The sequence below is a fragment of the Rhinopithecus bieti genome, unplaced genomic scaffold (assembly GCF_001698545.2).
Source record: "Rhinopithecus bieti isolate Rb0 unplaced genomic scaffold, ASM169854v2 scaffold_23411, whole genome shotgun sequence".
Classification (NCBI taxonomy): Eukaryota; Metazoa; Chordata; class Mammalia; order Primates; family Cercopithecidae; genus Rhinopithecus; species Rhinopithecus bieti.
In genome coordinates this window covers 66,519-88,011 of record NW_016811046.1, presented here as the reverse complement: position 1 = coordinate 88,011, position 21,493 = coordinate 66,519, and the positions used below count along the sequence as shown (strand labels likewise).

General features: G+C 36.4%; 1 protein-coding gene and 1 long non-coding RNA gene across 4 annotated transcripts in view; one reads left to right on the top strand and one right to left on the bottom strand.

Moving 5' to 3' along the window:
- LOC108543111 (uncharacterized) overlaps nucleotides 1–13,600 on the top strand; it is a 31,222-nt gene extending 17,622 nt beyond the window's left edge. The window contains exons 2-3 of the long non-coding RNA XR_001889468.1: nucleotides 10,762–10,837; nucleotides 13,536–13,600. This is a non-coding gene — a long non-coding RNA (uncharacterized LOC108543111). The remainder of the gene's footprint in view (nucleotides 1–10,761; nucleotides 10,838–13,535) is intronic.
- VCAN (versican) overlaps nucleotides 1–21,493 on the bottom strand; it is a 114,000-nt gene that overhangs the window by 38,587 nt on the left and 53,920 nt on the right. For all 3 annotated transcript variants that reach the window (XM_017893435.1, XM_017893436.1, XM_017893437.1), the window contains one exon: nucleotides 2,671–7,935. In XM_017893435.1, the coding sequence (XP_017748924.1) occupies nucleotides 2,671–7,935 (5,265 nt within the window). The remainder of the gene's footprint in view (nucleotides 1–2,670; nucleotides 7,936–21,493) is intronic.

Below are 21,493 nucleotides of genomic sequence, written 5' to 3'. Positions count from 1 at the left end.
GGATTAAACTCTACTGTAGAAAACAAACCCAAATACAAAACCTCACCTAAAATGAAACACCAAGTTTTTATTATAATTTTCTTATTAAAATACAAATAAAACTGACACTCCTGGGAGATAAATATGAAGGTTGAAGACATAAATTTATGAGGACAGTTTAAATATATTTTCTAAGCGCAAATACTTTTATACCACTTGAAGCATATATTTTACACTGCAATATTGCTTGGGTAAGTGTATTTTCATTGAGTTTATACTTATTCTTTGTATATTGTTTCAGAATTGCTTACATTTCCAAATGTTCAAAGATCCAAATGAGAGTTGAAAGTTTTACAAAATAATTGAAATAAACTAGATTATCTATGGAATACACCCATATTTTCAAGAATCTTAAGTCCTGAAACCCTGAAATAATTACACATAAAAGAAGAAAGATGTCTAACTTCTTATGAAACATTAGCTTAAAGAATATTAGGATAAACAAGGTACTGCTATAAAAGATAATTGAGGCTTCCCCACACCAGAAAGTCAAACTCAAATTCTGACTGTTAAGTAAATTCTGGATGAATATAAACCTGGATAGGTACTCTTTCCCATGTTTGGGATTCACATTAAAATTAGGTTAATTCAGATGAGTACATCAACTTCTCCACAAACTCCCCCGAATTTTCTAAGACACTTTTTCCTGTAGTTCCAAAACTGTTTGAAATCTCCCTAACACTTTTAGCTTTCTGGATCTGAAAGTACAAGTACGCTGCCAGGACGACAAGGCTGCAGTTAACACACGCCATAGCCACATGCTGCCCTTTGTGCTGAATCCAAATGACACTATGTGAAAGTGCTTTATCAGACTGTGATGTGCCACACAAATGTGAAGAAGTACTATCACCATTCCCACCACTGACACTAGACACCATGCTGAGACTATGAGACAAGGACTGAGTGAGTCTTTCTGTGAACTGGAAGTCGTTCCAATTAAAAGGAAACTTCTGTTTTTATGAATGTTATTCTCCTCTAAACAGTTCATATCAACCTCTGAAAGCTGAATCTGCAACAGATAGACCAGGTAATCCCATATGAGTTTACTGAATGAAGCTAAAGAGACCATTTGTTTTGCAATGAAGACGCAAACTATAATTCTTGGTAAATATTGCAAACTGGATAATTGGTACATATTTCTCATTCGTCAAACTTAACTCTATATGTACCTACTTAACTCAGTATGTACCTAATTATTACCAGTTAGTTTTATAGCATATTTTTAACAAACTGAAGTATAGTGACCTAAATTTAAAAACGATAAGTATTAGCCAAATTACTAGATTATCATTTACAGATTAAACACAGTGATAACAAAAACCCAATGTCAACTACCTTTGATCAATTTTCCTCAAAATATTTCAAGCCATTTATTAAACATTGTACTTTCTGACTATTTTACTCTTTCTGAAGCACATCAAAATAAAGCATTGGTGGCACAAAAGGTAACATTGATATGATCAGAAGAATAATTTTAATGATAGTCATGGCATGAAACATATTAATTAAAATAAAACATATATTTTCAACCAAGACAGACATTAAAGTACGGATTTTTTTCCTCTTTTTCCAGGTAGCAGCTAGCTGGTGATGTCTGTTTGTGGATTCCACTGACATTGTTAATTTAAATAATAACATTCTGGGAAAACATCATTAGAACTGATTTCTTAACATTCTCAGGCTAGATTAAGACGAAAATAAATTCTACAAAGTAAATATTCCAAGATTCCTGGTTCATATATTATTTAATATCAATTGTTTATTTTTATACTATACTGAAACCAGCAAAGAGCAGTTAAAGGACTATGGACTTTAGAGTAGAGCTAAGCTGGGTTCAAATCTTACTTTTACCACAAGGTGGCTGTGCCACCTTGGGCAAGTTACTGAACCTCTCTGAATCTTCACCTCTTACCCTTTCACATAGGTCTTATATAGCCTTTTTGTGATAATCAGAAGAGACGGTTTATATGAATCAGTATCAAATTCATGCTTTCCATACATTCAGTAAATAAACAGAAAACTTCTCTCAATAGGCAATATGTTTATATAATAAATGACTACTCACTACTGGTAGGCACTGTGTTTGATGCATTATGTAAACTGTCTTAAACAAGGACATGGCATACAAGTATGAGCTGATATTGATACTGCACAAACTCTGAAATAGTTATTAGAGCTATTTACTACTCTCAAATGTTAAAGGCCTGGCAGATTTTGATACTGCACCAAGAGCATCCATCAATGGGGGGGGGGGTTTAAAATAGGACTTTTATCTACTTTTAAACCTAAGATGTATAACTATGAGACATATGACAAAGCAATGCTCTAGTTGTGAATAAAACAAATTGAATTTTATAACATTAATAATTTCATATTTTCCATGTTGTAATTGTATATTATTTCTAAAATCCAGTAAAATACAAAGTCTACTTTAACGTCCAAAACTAATCTATACTTACTGTCATTTCATCTCATTATGAACTCAATACTGTGGCCTGGCCTGCTGTTATGTGAATAATATGAAACTCTCCATTGATTTAATATCACAATAAAAATTATATAGATATAAATATTAGCACCAAGGGACTGTTTCCAGGTTTGGAAACAGATTTATCAATGTTGTGATCTTACCTGGTAAATAGATTGCCGTGCCTTCCACTGACTCTTCATTAATGCCAATCAGGAAATCTGTTTCATTAGAAGTTTCCAGAAGGGAAAATGGTGGTGTTGCAACCTCAGTATTAAATTCCACCGGGCTTACAGTTGCCTGATTATTGGAATCAACAATTCTCGCTGCCACTTGCTGTTCTGATGCTGCTACTGTGGAATCCTGTCCTCTGATTAAAGCTGCTTGAGTTTCAGGATTTATTTCTGGAGAAGAAGAAAGCGTGGGCCTCTCAGAAGTCTGTGGACTCAGCCAAGGCACCACACCTGCCTCGACCCCATAAGTGGCAGAAGCAGAAGTAGAGTGTGGCCACTGTGTAGCACCTTCTAATTTAATTTCATTGGCAGTTGTAATAACAGTTCCAGCTTCGGGTGTTTTAATGGTGGAAAACATCTTGATTGCTTCTCCAGAAACTTGACCATCGGTTTTGTTTTGGAAATCTTGGAGAATCTCAGTTCCTTCCACAGCAATAAGTTCTGTGGGAGAAGCTTCCGTTTCTTCTAATAACTCAGGCTTACCATCATCTTCTGAAGGTTCTAATTTTGTGTCAGGAGGTAAAGAGGGAGGCTCAGTTATGTGAAGGTATTCCTCACTTGATGGTTTGAAAGTCGCTTCAATATTTACATGAATTTCCTTAAAAGAATCCTCTGGAGACATTACAGATGAGCCGACATCTATTCCTGGCAGAGCACTGGGCTGGGGGATCTCTGTGTGTCCAGAGGCTTCACTGCCTGAGTAGATAGTGAGTGGAGATGACGGTGTCTGAGAAGACAACTTTGCAAATGTTGAAACTGCTAATGTTGTATCCGTGTAATATGGGGCATTGGATCCTTCCATCACATGAGGCACCTCTGTTAAACTCTCATCCACAAGGTGGGTAGTAGCAATACTTAGATAGGGAGTATGATCTACTAATGCCTCCTCGACTCCTGAAGAGAATTCTGGCTGAAAAGAAGGACCTGCATGTTTTTTGTCTTCATACTCCTCCTGGGTCCTTTCAAATTGGCCCAATGTTGGTATTATTTCACTTTGGTCTGCAATAGCTTGACCATCAGACAAAGTACTTGATTCAAACATGTCATCCAGGGCTTTTGCTTCAGCTTTTATTTCTTCAGTCTCTGGAATGACTGTGGCAGACTTACGAGGAATTTGCAGAGATGTTGCCGTGGGAAGTAAAATGTCTAGTTCTGTTTCTGTGCTAGGAGCAGGGATCCCAGTTGTGAAGTTAAAGTCCATGTGATCTAGTTGGCTTCTATCTTCATAAGTCATTGATTCATCATGTGTTGCCTGAGTGTAGCTAGCCAGAAGAACATCACCAGAGCCTTCAAATGTTTCCTCCGTTAAAGAAAGGTTGACAGCTGCCTCATAGGTCTCTTGAACTTGAGTGCTGTCATCATTACTTTCATCATTACTGTCATGTGGTTCTGATGGTACCTCTGGATCTATATCTGTTTGCATTCCAAGAATATCTTCATATACAGGTTTAGTATGATCAATATCTATGATAGTATTTTTATCTGATGTCAGCTCAGGTAGAATTTCAAGGATGGTACTCTCTGTAATTGTCAATATTAAATCCTTGTCCTCTTTGTCCAGGTCTATAATAATATTTTCGGTGGGTTTTTTTCTGTTAGGTTTTAAGGTGGAATCCTCGAATTCCCTGAAATGGTCTTGGAAACTACCGTCTGTGGACCTCTCATATGACACTGTATTTGACAGTGTGCTAGTTGGATCAGGGGAGCTTTTGTTCTGCTCTGAATGAAGAGGCAGCATCGCTGAAACTGTTGGGAATCCATCAGCAGTAACAGCTTTAGTGCTTGGCACCTCAGGATGTTTTTCCGGGGACCCATCAGAAACAAACGTGGTGCTGCTTTCTTGTCTGGTTGCCTGAGTAGTTGCAGAAGTGTGAAATGAATCAACAATATCCACTTCTCCAGATCCTTCTCCAGAAGGTTCATAAAACATATCAGATGGTTTTGGTGCTGATGTAACAAATTCTTTGGCCATTTCAAACCCATAAGCTCTAGCCAGAAAATCAGTGGATGAGGTTGTTGTTTCGTTAATTTCTGCTGTTGAAGAATTCTTGTTAGAGTCTTGTTCAGTTATGGTTTGCAGTCTACTAGTCTGGATTTCTTCTGCCCATCTGAGAGTCTGATTTTGTGGATGTCCGATGTTCATGGAGAAAGGGAGAGGTGCCACCGTGGGTCCTTCTGCTCCAGTGTCACTTAAAGTTTCTATTAAGGTTGTGCTGGTTACTGACTCATTACCTTCAAAGGTGTCTGTTTGAGACACGAGTGGTCCAACTTCTTTTACCACATTTTCCATTCTGTTAGAGTCTTCAGTTTTGTCACTTGAGGTACTTTCCACTTGAGAACTGTGGGGATAGAATGTGTTCCTGATCTGTTCCACTTCAGTAAAATTCACTGACTTTGTTGGTAGAGTAGTTAAAACTTCTTCTCCTGATCCCAGTCCAGAGAATAAGAGCTCAGTATCTGACTCTTGAATTGTTGGTCTCATGCCTTTGGGAAAATGTTTTGTACTTTCTTCCTCTTTGATTGGTGAATCTGTGACTACATGTTCAGCTGGTATAGATTCAGTCACTAAGGCAGTAGCTAAGAAAAAATGTGACTTTTCAGTAGCTTCAGGGAGAGTTGTATAAGATTCCATGCCATTTGCAACTGGATCTGGAGTAGACATGTTAGCTAAAGAAGTGCCTTCCTCCTCCATTTCTTTATCATCGCTGTAAGTTTTCTTTGTTGTTAGTACAGAATAACCTGTGGTTTTGAGTTCAGTTTCAGTAAATGTCTGTGAATCAAAGATCGTTTGTTCTGTTGCAGGAGAGTTTTGGGGGGATTCAAAAGACTTTTCTTCTTGAATTTGTTCCTCTGATGTTGTTTCACTTTCAATTTCTTGTCTTTCAGGGTTGGCTTCTTGCCTAGACCATAATTTGGCTGGCTCCATAGTTTGGGGAAAGTTTGTTGAAATTGTGCCACTGACCTTTACTTCCTCCTTTTCTACTGGAGCTTTCGTACCTTCCACTTCTGCTGTTGGTAAAATGGTGGATCTTCTATCAATTTCATTGACAGTATCCACTTCTCCCAATCCTTCGTCAATAATGGAGGAAGCTGTACCAGAAAACTTTCCCACAGCACTGGGAAGCACTGGATCAACAGAGCTGCTGACTGTGGCCAGTTGCTCACCTGAGCCCTCAGCTGAGGATGTAAACTCTTCCCAGGGGAAGGCTGAAGTGCTGACCATGGTGCTACTGGGTCCTTCTGAGTCAGATATGTGACTGATGTGAACTGAAGTAGGTACTGTAGATGGTGAAGTCTGGGTATCCCTAAATGCTGCATCTCCAGAGCCTTCCATCATTACTGTTTCTTCTTTTGCTATGGGATGAGACATTGTTGAGTATTCTTTAAAGTCACCACTGAAATCCTCCTCCAAAGGAAAACCTGTAGAAAAGCCCCTTATTTCTGCCCCATGATTTGGTTCTCCTAATCGCTCTGAAATCAATATTTCCCTGGCTGTTTGGCTTATATTTTCAGCAACTTCTCTGTCCATTACTGTACTCATAACCAGTCCTGTTGGCTCAGTGGAGAATGTAGTTTCCACATGTGGAGACAAAGTGCCAGCTGCTTCCTTTTTGGCTTGAATTTCATACTCTAAATTTAATGAAAATGAAGAAACAGTGGTGGTTTCTGGGTCAGCAGCAGCTTCTCCAGAGCCCTGCTCCATAAAGAAAGAGGCAGGACTACCTGGGAGAGTGGTCACCCCTTCCTGAACCCCAGGTTGATGGATACTGCTGTGCTCAGTGGTCTGTGCCTCCAAATTTTCTAATGTATTTGTTTCTGTAAAGACAAGAGTAGAATCTGTCATTTCCCTTTCAGACTGTGTTGGTGTTGTCAAGGACATAAAACTTTTCCTGGTACTTGAATCACTAGATGCAACTACATTTGAACTTTCTAATTCAGAGGGTAAAATTAATTGATCCAATCTCTGTGTAGGTGAATATACCTCAACTGTGGAAGCCGTACCTGTAGTTCCCTCCTGCTCCTTCCTTTTCTCTTCCTCAACAGAGGTACTAGAAATCCACTCAGAAGCGTCTGTTTCACTTACAAACTTGGTAGGCACCACTTTTGCAGAAGGTTGTTCAGAAACTGAATAAATGGTGGTTGCAGGAACCTCAAAAAAGCTTTCTGTGATTATCCTGCTAGTGTCTAAAGTAATGAGTGTATCAGTAGTATTTCTCTGTGATAAATCAGTTACCATGGTGAACATTGTATCTTCATCTTCTTCTGCTTCTCCAGAGCCTTCTGTAATTGGAATTGAAGAACTCCCTGAGAGCTCTACAACTTGTCTAGGAGTTGCTTCTACCCAGCTTTCTTTGGTAGACAACAGATCATCTGGCCAAGGATTTCCTATTAGGGTAACTGCTTTTTCCTCTGAAACATATGCTGATACAGAGCTTGGAACTACAGTAGGAGTGTATGTGACAGAAGTACTTTTTTCTACCTCTTCACCAAATGTTACTTCTGTAGGCCTTGCAAAGGCTATTTTCTGAGATTCTTGGTCAATGGCAATCTCTCCTGAAGACTCTTCAGGAAACAGAGATATGGGTTCAATATGTTCATGTGCCTGATGACCAACTTCAGTATCTCTCTCTGTGACTGATTCTGCCCCCTTTATGGCTGTTCCACTTTCAAATTCCTCATGGAATGGGACTGTGGGGAAAACATCAGGCTCACCACCTGAAAAATGTTCTGATGTTTCAGGGTAAGTCTCAGGCTTCCATGTAATTTCAAGAGATTCAGTTGTTTCTGTAGATCCATTAGGTTGCACAGCAGTAGACAATTCCGTTTCGGCTATTACAAATGGACGAGTATCACTTTCAGAGCTGTCAGAGAAATTTTGAGAAGGTGCAACACTTTCAAACTGGCCACGCCTAGCTTCTGCAGCTTCTGGGTCCTTGGGCACAGTGGTAACTAGATGCTTCCCATTTATGTACTGCACAGATGGCGTGGTTGTCACATCAGTAGCATTTGCACACTCTTCTTCTTCTTCTTCATTTTCTTCACTGTGGTATAGGTCTATTTCAATTATGTCAGGGAATTCAGGTAAAATTTCAGCCATTAGATCATGCACTGGATCTGTTTCTTCACTACAAGGTTCATCTTCTTTAGATTCTGAATCTATTGGATGACCAATTACACTCAAATCACTCATTCGACCTGAAAAAAACAGAGTTTTCACAATACTTAAATAGAAAATTTGGCAGTATATGACAGAAGAAATTGATAGCAAGGCTGGTCACACACACACAAAGAAGGATTCAAATCTTTTCATAATTAAGTGCAATCACCCTCTTATATGGTTCTCAGTCTTCAAATTTGCTGTTTTGTATTAACAATAAGAAAATGAATTCAATTTAACATTATTAAAACAGGTTATAAAGACTCATCAACGCATTTAAGAAAATGACATAGTCCTTAAAATGAAGCAAGGAATCACATATACAATGCAATCTTGAAGTGCAGGAATTCATCTTTGTGTGAACTGCAAAAAGAGTAAAATTAAGACTATTTCATATAAAACAATTTAAAATTAAAATCAAGGCCATATCATATAGAATTAATTACTTTTCTATAGATCTATTTCTATATATGATCTATATAGAAAAGTAATTGTCCTTTATGTAAGGGAATATTTATACACTCTCTATTCAATAAGAAAATGAGAAGAGATTCCTTCTGGCCCCTTTATAATCTGTTCTAGAGCAGATTGTTTTATAGAAAAACAAGAGAGCATTATTTATAGCCCTTTCATATTGCAATGGCATCCTCTACCCACTGTGGCACTGAGACAAGAGCTTAACCACATCCCATGCACAAGAGTGGGAAGCTCTGAATAGGAGGGCTCTGTTGGAAATAGCTCACTGAAAGGACCAGAAAGAGCCTTCCACACCTGTAGACCTTTATCCTTCATGGGATGTGACCCAGATTAGGTCAATTTTAGTTCTTTTTTTTAACGTCTTCTCTGAAGAAAGTTCAGGACTCCTATCTAAATATTCCACCTAGCATTCTTCGAAAAGCACATGTCATCAGAATATTTCCTATATTGTAAATTGCCATATGGTACCAACCACTAAGCTCAATGGCCTTTTCTGCTATCAGAAATACATCAGCAAAGCTCCTTGTCTTGGGCACTAGGAAAGAGGAAATTCTGAGGCCTCATGATTGAGGCATTCAACTGTCCCAGGACAGGGTCCTGTCACTGCAGCTGCCTTACTTTTAGTGACAAGGCAGTATGAAAATGTGCCTGTGGATGTACTGATCCATAAAGAAGACAAAGAATTCCACACTAATCACCACCTTGCCCACAGGAATAATACTGCAGAATTCATTTTCAAACTATCCCCAATCCATAACACACATGCATAGGCTGAACCTGAGAAGTGTTGAGGAGAATCCATTATGACGGAGCCAACCCTGCTTCCCACCCTATCATCTAAAGGGGAGAAAACAACTGTTTTCTCCTGAATTGCTCCTGTTGCAAAAAGCTATTTCCTTCTATGTATAGAAGCAACAATATCTAGCATTTGCTGTTCCATCAATGAGAAGAAAAAACCCTACTGAAGAGGAATCAGTGTTGCTTATATGCTAATCTATTTTATGAATCAAGACAAATATAGAAGTGTAGGAACTACTAAGACAAATCCCACAGAAGTTCCTTGAATTTTTTTTTTAAATTAAAAAACCCAGACAATAAGACTTTTATGTAATCGGAAGACATATACATTTATCCCTTTTATTCTAATAGAAACAAGAAAGAAAACTCTCTTTTGTATCCCACCACATCTTCACTAAATTATTTCACTAAAATACTTCTGTGTAGGACTGGGTTATTCCTACCCTAACTAAACACCCTTCCTATTGAACTTTTACACACTACAGTTCATTTCTTATCTCTCTATTCCATTCCATTCTATACATTCAGCTTTTTAACTACACAAGCTACAGCACATGGATATTCAAATGAATGAGAAAATATTTCTGCCACAAAGAGAAGTGAGATAAATATATAACTCTAGTATATTATGAAAACATAAAATGAATACAGATTACTTCTGACACAGATGTTGCAATTATTAGCAATTGCCAAGCGCAGGGAAATGATTAAATGCCTTGTCATTTAAAATATATATAATTAAAAGACTAGGTTTCTTCAATATTAGGTCACTAAAGTTGTTACTCTGATCTTATATATAGTATCCATGGTGTATATGTTTTAAAATAGGACACCATAAAATATTGAGATGATAACATCCTCTTAATACAGTTTGCATTGAAGGTAAACTTTATGCTATGAAAAAAGAATGTGAAGAAAATGTTTAAACTATATGAGAGGCAGCATTTAAAATGCCTTCTGTACTAAAGAATCTCTTGAAATATTCACATCAATAATTTTTATCTAAGCCAGGAGTCTCTCATTGCTAAAACTATTTGAATATAGTTGAATTAAGCCAGACTCAGTTAAACTATTCAGTACGATTTCATGGGATTTAACTGGAGTTTAAAAATGTGCATATCTTAAACTGCTCATACTATCATTTCACATACAAGCAACCCTTTTATTTTGCTTCATTAGACTTAAATAAAACTAGAATTCATGATTAAGAAATATTAGACACAGCTACACTAAATTCTTACTTACCCTGTTTGGTGACACCAAAACTTTCATTTAAATACAGAAAAAAGATTTTAAGTAAGAAATACAGGTCAGTGTCAAGCATATAAAGAACCTCTATCATATTTTATACCCTTTTGTAAATAATGAAGTTAAAACGAGCCATTCAGCCAGGTTTCTCCAGCCAAACACAAGGATAAATAAGGAAATATCTGATCAATATTGTATATTTACAAACTCCTAGGCCAAGAATAGAGTAAAAACCCTCATTCCTATTATAGATTTACTTGAGTTTCTAAGTAAATTCTTTACTTTAAAAAAATAAGACTGATACAAACATATCTCATGATCTTCTTATTGAGTAATTACAGATGGAAGTTCTGTCAAGTATGTTCGTGGCTCTAAAAAAAAGTGGGGTGGAGGAAAGCAGAGAGAGAAGACACAAAAGTATGCCAACATGTCACATGTCAGTATGGTAAGAAACTGATGGATGGTCATAATGCTCACTGAAATGTTTTATTTGTTTGTTTGTTTTGTTTTTCCAGGAAAGAAAATAAAGAAGAACTCTAATTGTAAATCAGAACTATACAATAATTTAGCTAACTATCAACTCATATTAAGAACACTTAATTCTACTAAAGACTATGGCATTCACTTTACAGTTTCTGATTTTAGCTCCAATTAACAAAGTATAGTATTCTTTTAGTTCATATTCTACTCAGAGCAAGAACTCTAACACTTCCAATTGCTCATAGATCTGTAAGGACTTCCTTGCCATTTTAGACTATCATACCAGAATTTCGCACCAAAAACCCAACTGTCTGATGTAGTAAATTCCATTTTCCAACCTAAATAAATATGATAATGTTTCAATCACAGCAGTACAAGCATATCAGAGACAGAATCTTTGCATACATTGCACAAACACAGCATTGCTTCATATTGGTTTTTGCATACAAAATGAAATTCACTACAACCACAACCATGCATGACCTGAATGTATATCTCTTCAGGTGCTAATTGATTTCTCAAAATCTACTAAGTGCCTGTTATATATGAGACCCTAGGGCAAACACTCTCTTGTCAACTTCAGAGAGACCCAAGTGTACTTTCCAAGTCTCTCCTTGCCCCCTTCCTCTCTCTCTCTCTCTGAAACAAACGTTCCCGCCAGTAAGTTAGAGAACTGGCCTTACTACACTCTTTTCCCCTATTTTAATGGGAAACTTTCTGAATGTACTTATTGCAAATGTACCAACCATTGAATTTAGATTAGGATTCCTTTCTCCACCCACCTCGCAACTATTTGGTCTGATTTGCCTTTGAAATGGTAGAAAACAGAAATGTATTATGCAGTTTCATCTTACGTTTCTCATCAGGAAGCTGGCAGCACATCAAAATAAATTAAGTAATTGAGAAGAAAATCTACATATAAATAAAATAATATGCTCATTTAATAAGTATGATAGAAATTTTCTTTTTCTAAAATAAACTATTGTGTATTTGAGGTTTACAATATGATGTTATGGGATATATACAGATGGTAAAAGGAAGCAGATTAACATATATACCATCTTTTTGTGAGAAGAGCAACTGAAATTTACTTATTTAACAAAATCCCTCATACAATACAATTTTATTAACTACAGTCTTAATGTCGTATATTAGATCCCTAGAAAAAAAATTGTCTACTAAATGGGAATTCTTTAATTTCAAAAAATATGCAAAATGGGAGTTGAAATTATTTTTTTTCCTTTTTCTGAAAGTAATAGTCTCACAATTAAGCAACTATTATTATTCTTTAAATAAGTCGTGACAACTTGCAAATGGTTTTACTGAATTTTTCTTTTAGACACGGTGTTGATCTGTCGCCCAGGCTGGAGTGCAGGAGTACCATTACAGGCAGCCTCAAACTCTTGTGTTTGAGCAATCCTCCTGCCTCAGCCTCCCAAAGTGCTGGGATTACAGGTGTGTACCACTGCACCTGGCTGGATTTCTTAATATCAGTTTGAAGGAGAGAGAAATGTTAATTACCTAGGGCTTTAAAGTTAAAATTTTCTGCTGACATTTCTTATACATACAATCTAAATTTTATTCTGTCAGTATAGTTTATTTCTTCCCATACTTTTAACATCTCATAGCAGAGAGAGGTGGGGTATAGAACCTATCTACTATTAATATATGCAGATAAATTTTTCCCTGCCCTGTCACCCAAATGTCTGTCACTAACCCCTTGCATCTTACCAAATCCTACTTGCCCCCTTAGTTTATTCTTCCTCTGAAATTACCTCTTCATCCCCATTTCCTGTCACCACCTCCACCCACCACACACGTTATTCAAGAATCTCAACAGAGATTATTATAAACCAGAAACGTTTCTTTGTGGTGTATAGTAAGGGGGTGGAGGGTACACCTGTGCTATTGTGAGAGAAGGTTTCTCATTCCGAAATGGTGATCTGCTCTATTTTGCAGGAACAGAGCAACCCAGTGGTGTAATTGACATTCCAAGCTCTTAGATGAAGCTCTTAGTCTTATAAAAGACTGCTCTATTCTAGAATTTTACTCAAAAAGCAATATAACTTTTATTTGGATTTCAAGAGTCAAACCACAGAACTCTACAGAGTGTATGCATAATCTTTTCTATGTTTATATGAATGTATTTTAACAGCTTGACTTGAATATACCAGTACCATGGTTAATAGGCTTTTTTAATGACATTTCACACAAAGCTTTATTGCTAGCTGACCTCAAATTATTCACCAAGTATTTTTAAGTACTTCATAAGAAAGTTTTGTAGACAGAGCACAAGTCTTCCAGTCATACTGTTACCAGACACAAAACATAGTTGCTAAGATGCATAGGCAGCTGGTTAAAGTTCACATTCTCTTTGGGGAATTTTACAATTTAAGTTTAAGAGTTTTTAATTAAATGTAAATGTATACCAATCTACTCAGCAGAGATATATTAGGATCACATTTCTTTATTAAAATGAATTTTATTTTAATGTGTAACAAAAAGATTTTGTTTTCTTATTTAAAAAATACAATAGACAACCATCCCGAAGTGCAGCATAGTGAAAATGATGATTATACTATATTCCAATATACTCTCCAGAAAAATACATTACCTTTTCCCTTTCCCATCTTAGAAAAAACAAAACCTCCAGAAACCTACCACATGAAGCACATGGCCAAAGTTAGTAAACTACCCTTGTGAGACACCAGGGAGACTGTACTACAAGGTAAAAAGATAAAATCACTAAAAGCCAGTCATGGTACTTACTGTGTACTGGTTATACATGTGTATAAGCAAGTTTGGGTATAACACAGTGATGCCGTGTATCAACTTTTCACAGACATAGATACTGAAATACAATCAAACTTTTCCTCTCACTCCAGAGATTCCTTTTTTCTAGTTTAAAATCTCCTTGTTAAGACTTACATTATTTATGGAGAATCAAAAGCTGGATACATTACCCAATCATTCTAGCAGTTACTTAGAAGGTCCACCAGAATTTATTTTCCTCCAAAGGATCAAATCACTCTTAAAAAATAATTATATCCATCTTCTTGTCAATGGATGTGTGTTTCCCTCCTGATTCATACTCAAAAGGTCTAAATACTGGCACTCTCTCTCTAAGGAATACCATTTTTAATGTAATCAATGATTTCTCAGATGTCCACATGATGCCCCAGGATGAAGGAATATTCATATTTTATATCACCTCAATTAGGTTGTAAAAAATTCAAAATACTTCAACAGAAATGAGAAAATAGTTTCTACTAAAACATATCACTACTCCCTCGTCCATCCCACTCCCACCAACCTAGGCCCCATTCTTGGAACCATTCTGTTAACGAAGCCACTTAATAACTAACATTTTTGTACATGAAACACTGGCCTCGATGAAAAGTAATGTTATACAGTTTCTAAACTGACAAAACAGGCAATGTCTTTTTTAAAGCATAAATTTTCAGCTTTACCTCATTAAAATGGAACCTCAGCAAGCATTTCTTTTTCCTTTTCTTTTATTCCTATTGCTCCTCTCACCAGGCACGTCTCTCCCCTTAGCTACGCCCCTCACCCACCAAAAAAGTTCCGAACACTGTCTGGACCTGTGAATACATTTTTTATTCATTGCACAAATGAACGATCTAAGAGCTATTAAGAAAGAAGAATGTAATCCCTGTGTAGAGAACTGGGGTTTCCTTGACAACAACAAAAGACAGCAGGGAATGTCCATCCATTCTATAAATATGCAAGAAGCTAGGCCCAATACCTGGGGAAATGTATCGAGAATTTGTAAAATGATTTTTATGAGAAAAAAATTAAATTGGTAGTTATCAAAATCATAAGCCCAACTTTCACACCTGAGAAAAAGCAAAAAGCTAATAAATTCTACTCTTAGGTCCTATAGAGCCAATACTACATTTAAATTTTAAATAAGGGCTGCAGCTGCTTCTGATTTGCACCCAAAATGGCACCACCCAAAAAAACACAACCTATGTCGGGTTCAAATTTTAAGAAGTTATTTCAGTCAAGCAGACACTAAAGTACAATTATACTTGGCTCCTTGTGGCATAAATGATCTTGAATTTTAAGATCATTTGGCTTTTACCTATTTAGTACAAAACAGCCTATATTTTCCTGTACTTAGAAGTTGGAAATGAAATAATTTTTAAAGCCCATAGGGGATTAATTTGTACTAAGTCATTACTATGTATCAGGCATTGTGCTTGGGGCTTTCTAGTCACTGAAGGAGTATTAAATGTGTGAAATACCTGTCACAGCGACTTGCATGTGGCGATCACTCTGAGATCCCCTTCTTTAAGCAATGTGGTGAGGTTGTAGTATTATTATAAATTTTTAATTATGTAACCACTGAGGCCTGTGCAGGTTAAGTAATTTATACAAGACCAAACAGACTGTAAATAGAGTTATCTTTCAATAGCCAAGGGGGATTGGTTCTAGGACCCCCAAGGATACCAAAATCCATGGTATTCAAGTCCTTTCTATAGAATGACACGGTGTTTGCAGGAATCCTACACATACATTCATATACATATACTTTAAATTGTCTCTAAATTACTTATAATACCTAATACAATGTAAATGCTGTATAGTTATTATAGTGTGTTGGGGTTTGATTTGTGTTATTTTTTACTGTTGTATTGTTCTTTGTTATTGTGGTGGCTTTTTTTTTTTTTTTTTCAAATATTCTTTATCCATGTTTGGTTAAATCAGAGGATGCAGAATTGTGGATACAGAGTGGCTCCTGTACCAATGTTGACAGTGAACCCAGGTCTCTTTCCAAAGGCTCTTACTACCACATTAACTGCCTCTTCCATGTATCCTACAAAACAAACTAACTACATCTCCATGTTGGTTCAGAATATTAACTAGAATCTACTTCAAAAAAATCCAGTTCTACTGTAGTTAGTATATTGTCATTATTTGACTGTTAAATAAATTAGAAAAAATGTATCTGTATATTATCTGTGTGTGTGTGTGTGTGTGTGTGTGTGTGTGTGTGTGTATCTTTGTTTCATAAACCCTGTGATTTGGAGAAAGAGTATATGTCAAAGTTTAGGAAAATATCATTCCATATAGTAATAGCCATTTTACCATGTTAAAAATTCTGACAGAAAAACTGAGAAATCCCTGGGTCCACATTGCACGTAAGCAAAGGAGAGACTGACTCCAGATTCCCTAACTTAGAGCACCTGCTCTATAATCCTACTGATTCAGTATTCACTTGAATTGAGATGTTATAAACCTTTAAATCACCTTTTAGAGAGTGTAAGCACTTTTTACAAAGTAGTTTTATGCCATTTAACTTTGTAAGTGTGTAGTTCTGAACCATGATACTTCATGGGAATATATTCTGAAAAGGTAAATGTACTTAACCCACAGAACATGCTGTCGTATCAAAATGTATGAATCACTGAAGCTCAGAAAAGTGTGAGAACACTCCTTCCTCAAGAAGCTGGGAGAATAACTCTGGTTTCCAGAAACTGTACTAGTTTCTGCATGAAGCCTATGAAGGTACTCAGCTTTGGAAGCAGGCCATGTCAAATAGTGCTGGGATGACACGGCCTCCTTCAGAAGCTGTTTAGAAGCTCTATTTAGAAAAACAACTGTTTATACTTGGGGCTCCTTAACCCCACTGGTGAGCCTAAGTTGGGAAGCAATTGGCTAATAACTGGCCTCTCATAATTGGATTGTAATCTATCCCTCCAACAGAGACTGGCATAAGTCTCCTCCTTCTCATGAAATATTCTGTAACTTCCTGCCATTATTGATTCCTTCCTTTTCTGACCTCACCTATCATTCACAATCGGTCATACCATACTACCTACTGTGTAACTATATGTTTTAGTATGACAATGGTATTTGACTGTTACTGTTAACTGGCCAATATGCACTTAAAGGCCTTAGGAGCACAGTCTATGGTTTATGTTTCTTTTATGACCACCTTTAATATCTGTCGAAGGACTAGACATGCTATAGCTTTACCTGAAGGTGATTTGATTGACTGTGCTCTGCTAGAAGATGGTGCATGGGTCTCTCTCAAGGTAACTGCCAATAAATGCTAAGTGGTATTTGTTTTAGATAATGTCCCTACCTCAGTGGTAGCTTTGATAATGGCAAATTGTAACTGTAAGTGCCACTTTCAGAATAGGCATTGTTTCATTTTAGGAAGAAGATAAAGTTCCTTTTGGTTATCAAAGTAACACCTTTTATTGTTAAACCTTAACCTTTGAAGAAAATGCTTTCAATTTCTTAACTTTTTTCTCAAGGTTAGTGGGTTAGTAAAACTACTCAAAGAAGTGTTAAAATATTGAGATTCTATATGTGTGTGTTTATATGTGCATCTATTTGTTATATATACAAAATATTTCACCTCAAAGGACTTTTTTAAAAGGTACTCTTTGGTCTATAGTACAGTGTTAAGCTCACTGATAATTTAGAATCATTACGGTCATTTTATTTTCTTAACACTACAGAAAGGAAAGGAAGACAAACATTCTCTTCCCTTTTATTTGACTAATAGAAGAGGAACTCGATTCTTTTCTAGACAAGGGACAGTCCGTGAGAGATGGGGGAAGCCATCCTAATTCTCTGCAGAAAAATGTGCTTCTCTGGCAGAAAGCCACAGTTGGAGCTCAGGAAAAGGAACCATGGAAGTGTGCAGGCACCAGACCGATCCACTTTCAGAGATGTGCTCCAAAATTCTACAGGAAAGAAGCTGCCCAGAACTGCAGAATAACATACTACCAATTTCAGCACGCGCTTTCCTTGCTATGTCAGGTATCTGAATAGCATGCATAGTGCCCCATATTAGCAGCAACCAAATCTATATTATATACTCTTAACAAACCACTAGAATGCCAATGAGAAACCAGTCTTCCCAGAGTTTGCTCTTTCAGGAATTGATAGACAGGGCAGTACCTAAGCGATTGGGCAGGGGGTGGTTGTTTTCTCAGAGCTCATCAGGGGAGAGAATCACTTTATAGCAACAATGCTCCAAAGAGGGCCAGGGCTGCTAGACCCAATGCCAAGAATGTCAGACTCAGTGTACCTTCGTTTGCCTATCTGCTTTCCCTAGTTGTCTCACAAATTATCTTTGAGGTTTAGACATGATAATATACAGAAAAAGTGGTCTGAAAGTATTAAACCCGAAGTGTGAATTTGATGATGACTTAGTTTTGCACATACATGTGAGGCTCTGACATACCATTATATATTATCTTGATGACATATAGGCATCAATAAGATTGAAACAATATTTGTTTAATGTGTTTTATTCAGCACCGTGCATAGTGCTATTCAAAGGTAAATGTTAAATGTGTATCATTATAATGAGATAAAGATATAGATAATCAGACCAATTTTGAAACATTTTACTTTTAATAACTTAATTCTCTCAGGAATGAGTCACTGTTTTGCTTTATTTTGAATTGTCTAGATATCATTCTTTTTCTAGCTGTGTTCTGAGGTACATGTTATTTTAGAAACCACCACAGGAGATGAGGAGGAGGTCCCAAGGAAGTGAGGCTCCCGATGTCCCCCTAAAACATTAACCAACACAGCTACTCTTTTGTCTGTTCAAGATACGGGGACTCTCGATAACATTTTGTTTGAAGAAAGGACCTGGATCTTATAATAACAAATCAGAAAATAATTTTTCTATAATTAAAACTTTCTATAAAATTCTATAAAAATAGGAAATACGTGATTTAAAAAAATTATATGAGACTATCTTAAATAAACATTACCTTTTAAAAAGTGATGACTTGGCTGGGTGCAGTGGCTCACGCCTGTAATCCCAACACTTTGGGAGGCTGAGGCAGGTGGATCACGAGGTCAGGAGTTCAAGACCAGCCAGGACAAGATGGTGAAACCCTGTCTCTACTAAAAATACAAAAATTCACCAGGCATGGTGGTGGTCACCTGTAATCCCAGCTACTTGGGAGGCTGAGGCAGGAGAATCGCTTGAACCCAGGAGGCAGAGATTGCAGTGAGCCAAGATCACCCCACTGTACTCCAGCCTGGGTGACAGAGCAAGACTCCATCTAAAAAAAAAAAAAAAAAAAGTGATGACTCTGCAATCAATGATGTAAATATTGGTATCTGCCCAGATGTCTCCTGCCCTCAGAGCCAATGTTCCTTGTTCTTTATCCTCTCCATAACACCATATTTAGACAATAAGTCTTTAGCTTTTTGTATATTTCTCAAAATCTAAGTAGTCTTTAATAGCATTACACTAATAATTTTACCAACATCTTAATCTTTCCATCATTTAATTTAATATTGCTTTGCATCTGCACACATACATTTAGGAAGATATAAGTTATAAAACCAGTAGGAAAAAGAACACCTAACAAGACAGCATCAACCTGGCCTGACACATAGTAAGTAGCATATATGAATTTGCTTGTTAAAAAAGGTAATAAGCTGCCTATTTTAAGGTTATAACTATGAGCATTTGCATAATAACATTGGTATTTAATATCCATACATTTCTAAATTATTCTTTGATTTAAAATACCTATTTGTCGGTTTTAAAACATTCGCAGTTCTGTTCCACTACCTTGTGACATTTTAGATGATTTAGAGGAGTGCTCTTTAAAAAAGAAAGTCTAGAGTTAAAGAAACTCTTCCTACACCTTCAAATTCTGGCCTTCATGCATGTTCACAAAGAGAGCCTTTCAATAATTTTTCAAAATGCAGGTGTGCAAATTACTTCTGAAATAGACAGGAGTAAAGTTTTCAGTATCCCCTGAAACACTGTTAAACACACCCCATAGCATTTTTCAGCTCATAAAACTTTTATGAGCTGAAAAGTTCCTTCAGATTTTTTTAACTGCTAACTACAGTTGCCCTCTAGCAACAGCACCGTAAGTTGCTATTAAGATCCATTTGAGCAAGTATAACATAAGTGTGTCCTGAGTAGCATGTTTTGTTTCATAGTAGTAAAAAAAAAAAAAAAAAAAAAAAAAAAAAAAGATTTATATGACTCGCTGAATGCAGCAAAAAATTATTGAATGCCTGGGTTTAGAATAGCATGGGTGGTATTTTTGCTTACTTGGATATATAGTATATATAAAGGTATATTCTATTCCTGTGAATAGATTTACACAAGTTCACACACGCACCAAGGACTTTCCAGTCTGGAAAACGGTGCCTTGATACATAAAAAGGTTAGTTCTCCAGGCACATATGCACTTTTCCTTATTAAGGTATACACCTGCCTTGAAACTCATTAATTGAACATCTGCTTTAGGATTTTCCCTTGCCAAAGCTCAAAATGTTGGAGGATAAAATTTCTCATAGAAAATAAATAATATTAGTATAGGTGAGCAGTTAGAGGTGAGTAAACTTCATTGTCTTATGAAGACAATAAACAATGCTTTTAGTTAAGGAGAACAGCATACACAGAACACATAAAAATACAGATGATGACAGGTAGGTAGGTAGGTAGGTAGGTAGATACATAATTATTCCACAGATACATCCCCTCCCCTGTACACACATACACACACTCTCACATTAGAATTCTGCCTGATGGAAGTAACCAAGTATTGCACAGTTTTCTGACCCATTATTATTATACAAAACAAAATTAATTTGAAGGTGGATTATAGTCCCACATTTTAGAAGCAGAAGTAAGGAGAAGAAACACCTATATATGTCTCCCAGGTCTAGCTGAATCAAGTCCACAATTCGCTTATAAATATACACCTTTGTAATAAATTGTTTCAGATTTAGCTTACTCAGACCCTCCATTTCCAGTAACCATTTATAACTTAGTTCTTTTTTGCTGATGACTGCCAATTCTTTCAGAGAGATCAAGTTTCACTTTTTCCATTTTGTAATTTGACTATCCTAACTTTAACTGGCAGTTTCCCACTTAGAAGAGTTTTAAATGCAGAACATTTTACAGGATTTTATATTATTCAACTCAACTTATTATCTACACTAACAGGATCATATCAATTGAAAAACAATCTGCATATCCATTCAAGTATTTGTTTGAATTATGAAACTAAGTGTTAGTAGTCATTTACTTTTTGCTTCTCTCTTTTTTTTTTTTTTCCTTTCATAGTTATATTCCTGTCTCTTTTCCAGCCTTACTAACGCAATCCTCATTCCGATGTCTTGGCAATTCATTTTCTCTTTCCTACATCAGTTCCGAGAGATGGAAAAGGATGTAGAAAAGAGGAAATATGTTATGGTTTCCAAGAAACAATATCATTAGCAAGAAAACCATGATCAAATCCTAACCTTTTTAAACTGTATTGGGAAGTGGAGATTAATTTTAATATTCTGTGGGTGTCTTCTCTACTATTCACTGACAAGAAAGTTTTCACACAGAAAATTCTGGAGAGTAGAAACCTATAGAAGCCATGAAGTTTCCACCAACAGCACAACATGCAAACACACTTCACAATAACGCTACTTGTTTGTTTCCAATAGGTGCACTCCTGAGCACTCTAATGAGGATAGCATCAGTCTTCAGAAAAATGATACTTGAAAGGGAATATTCCAACAGTAAGAGAGAAACCTTGCTTAAAAAAAAAAAAAAAAAAAAAAAAAAAAAAA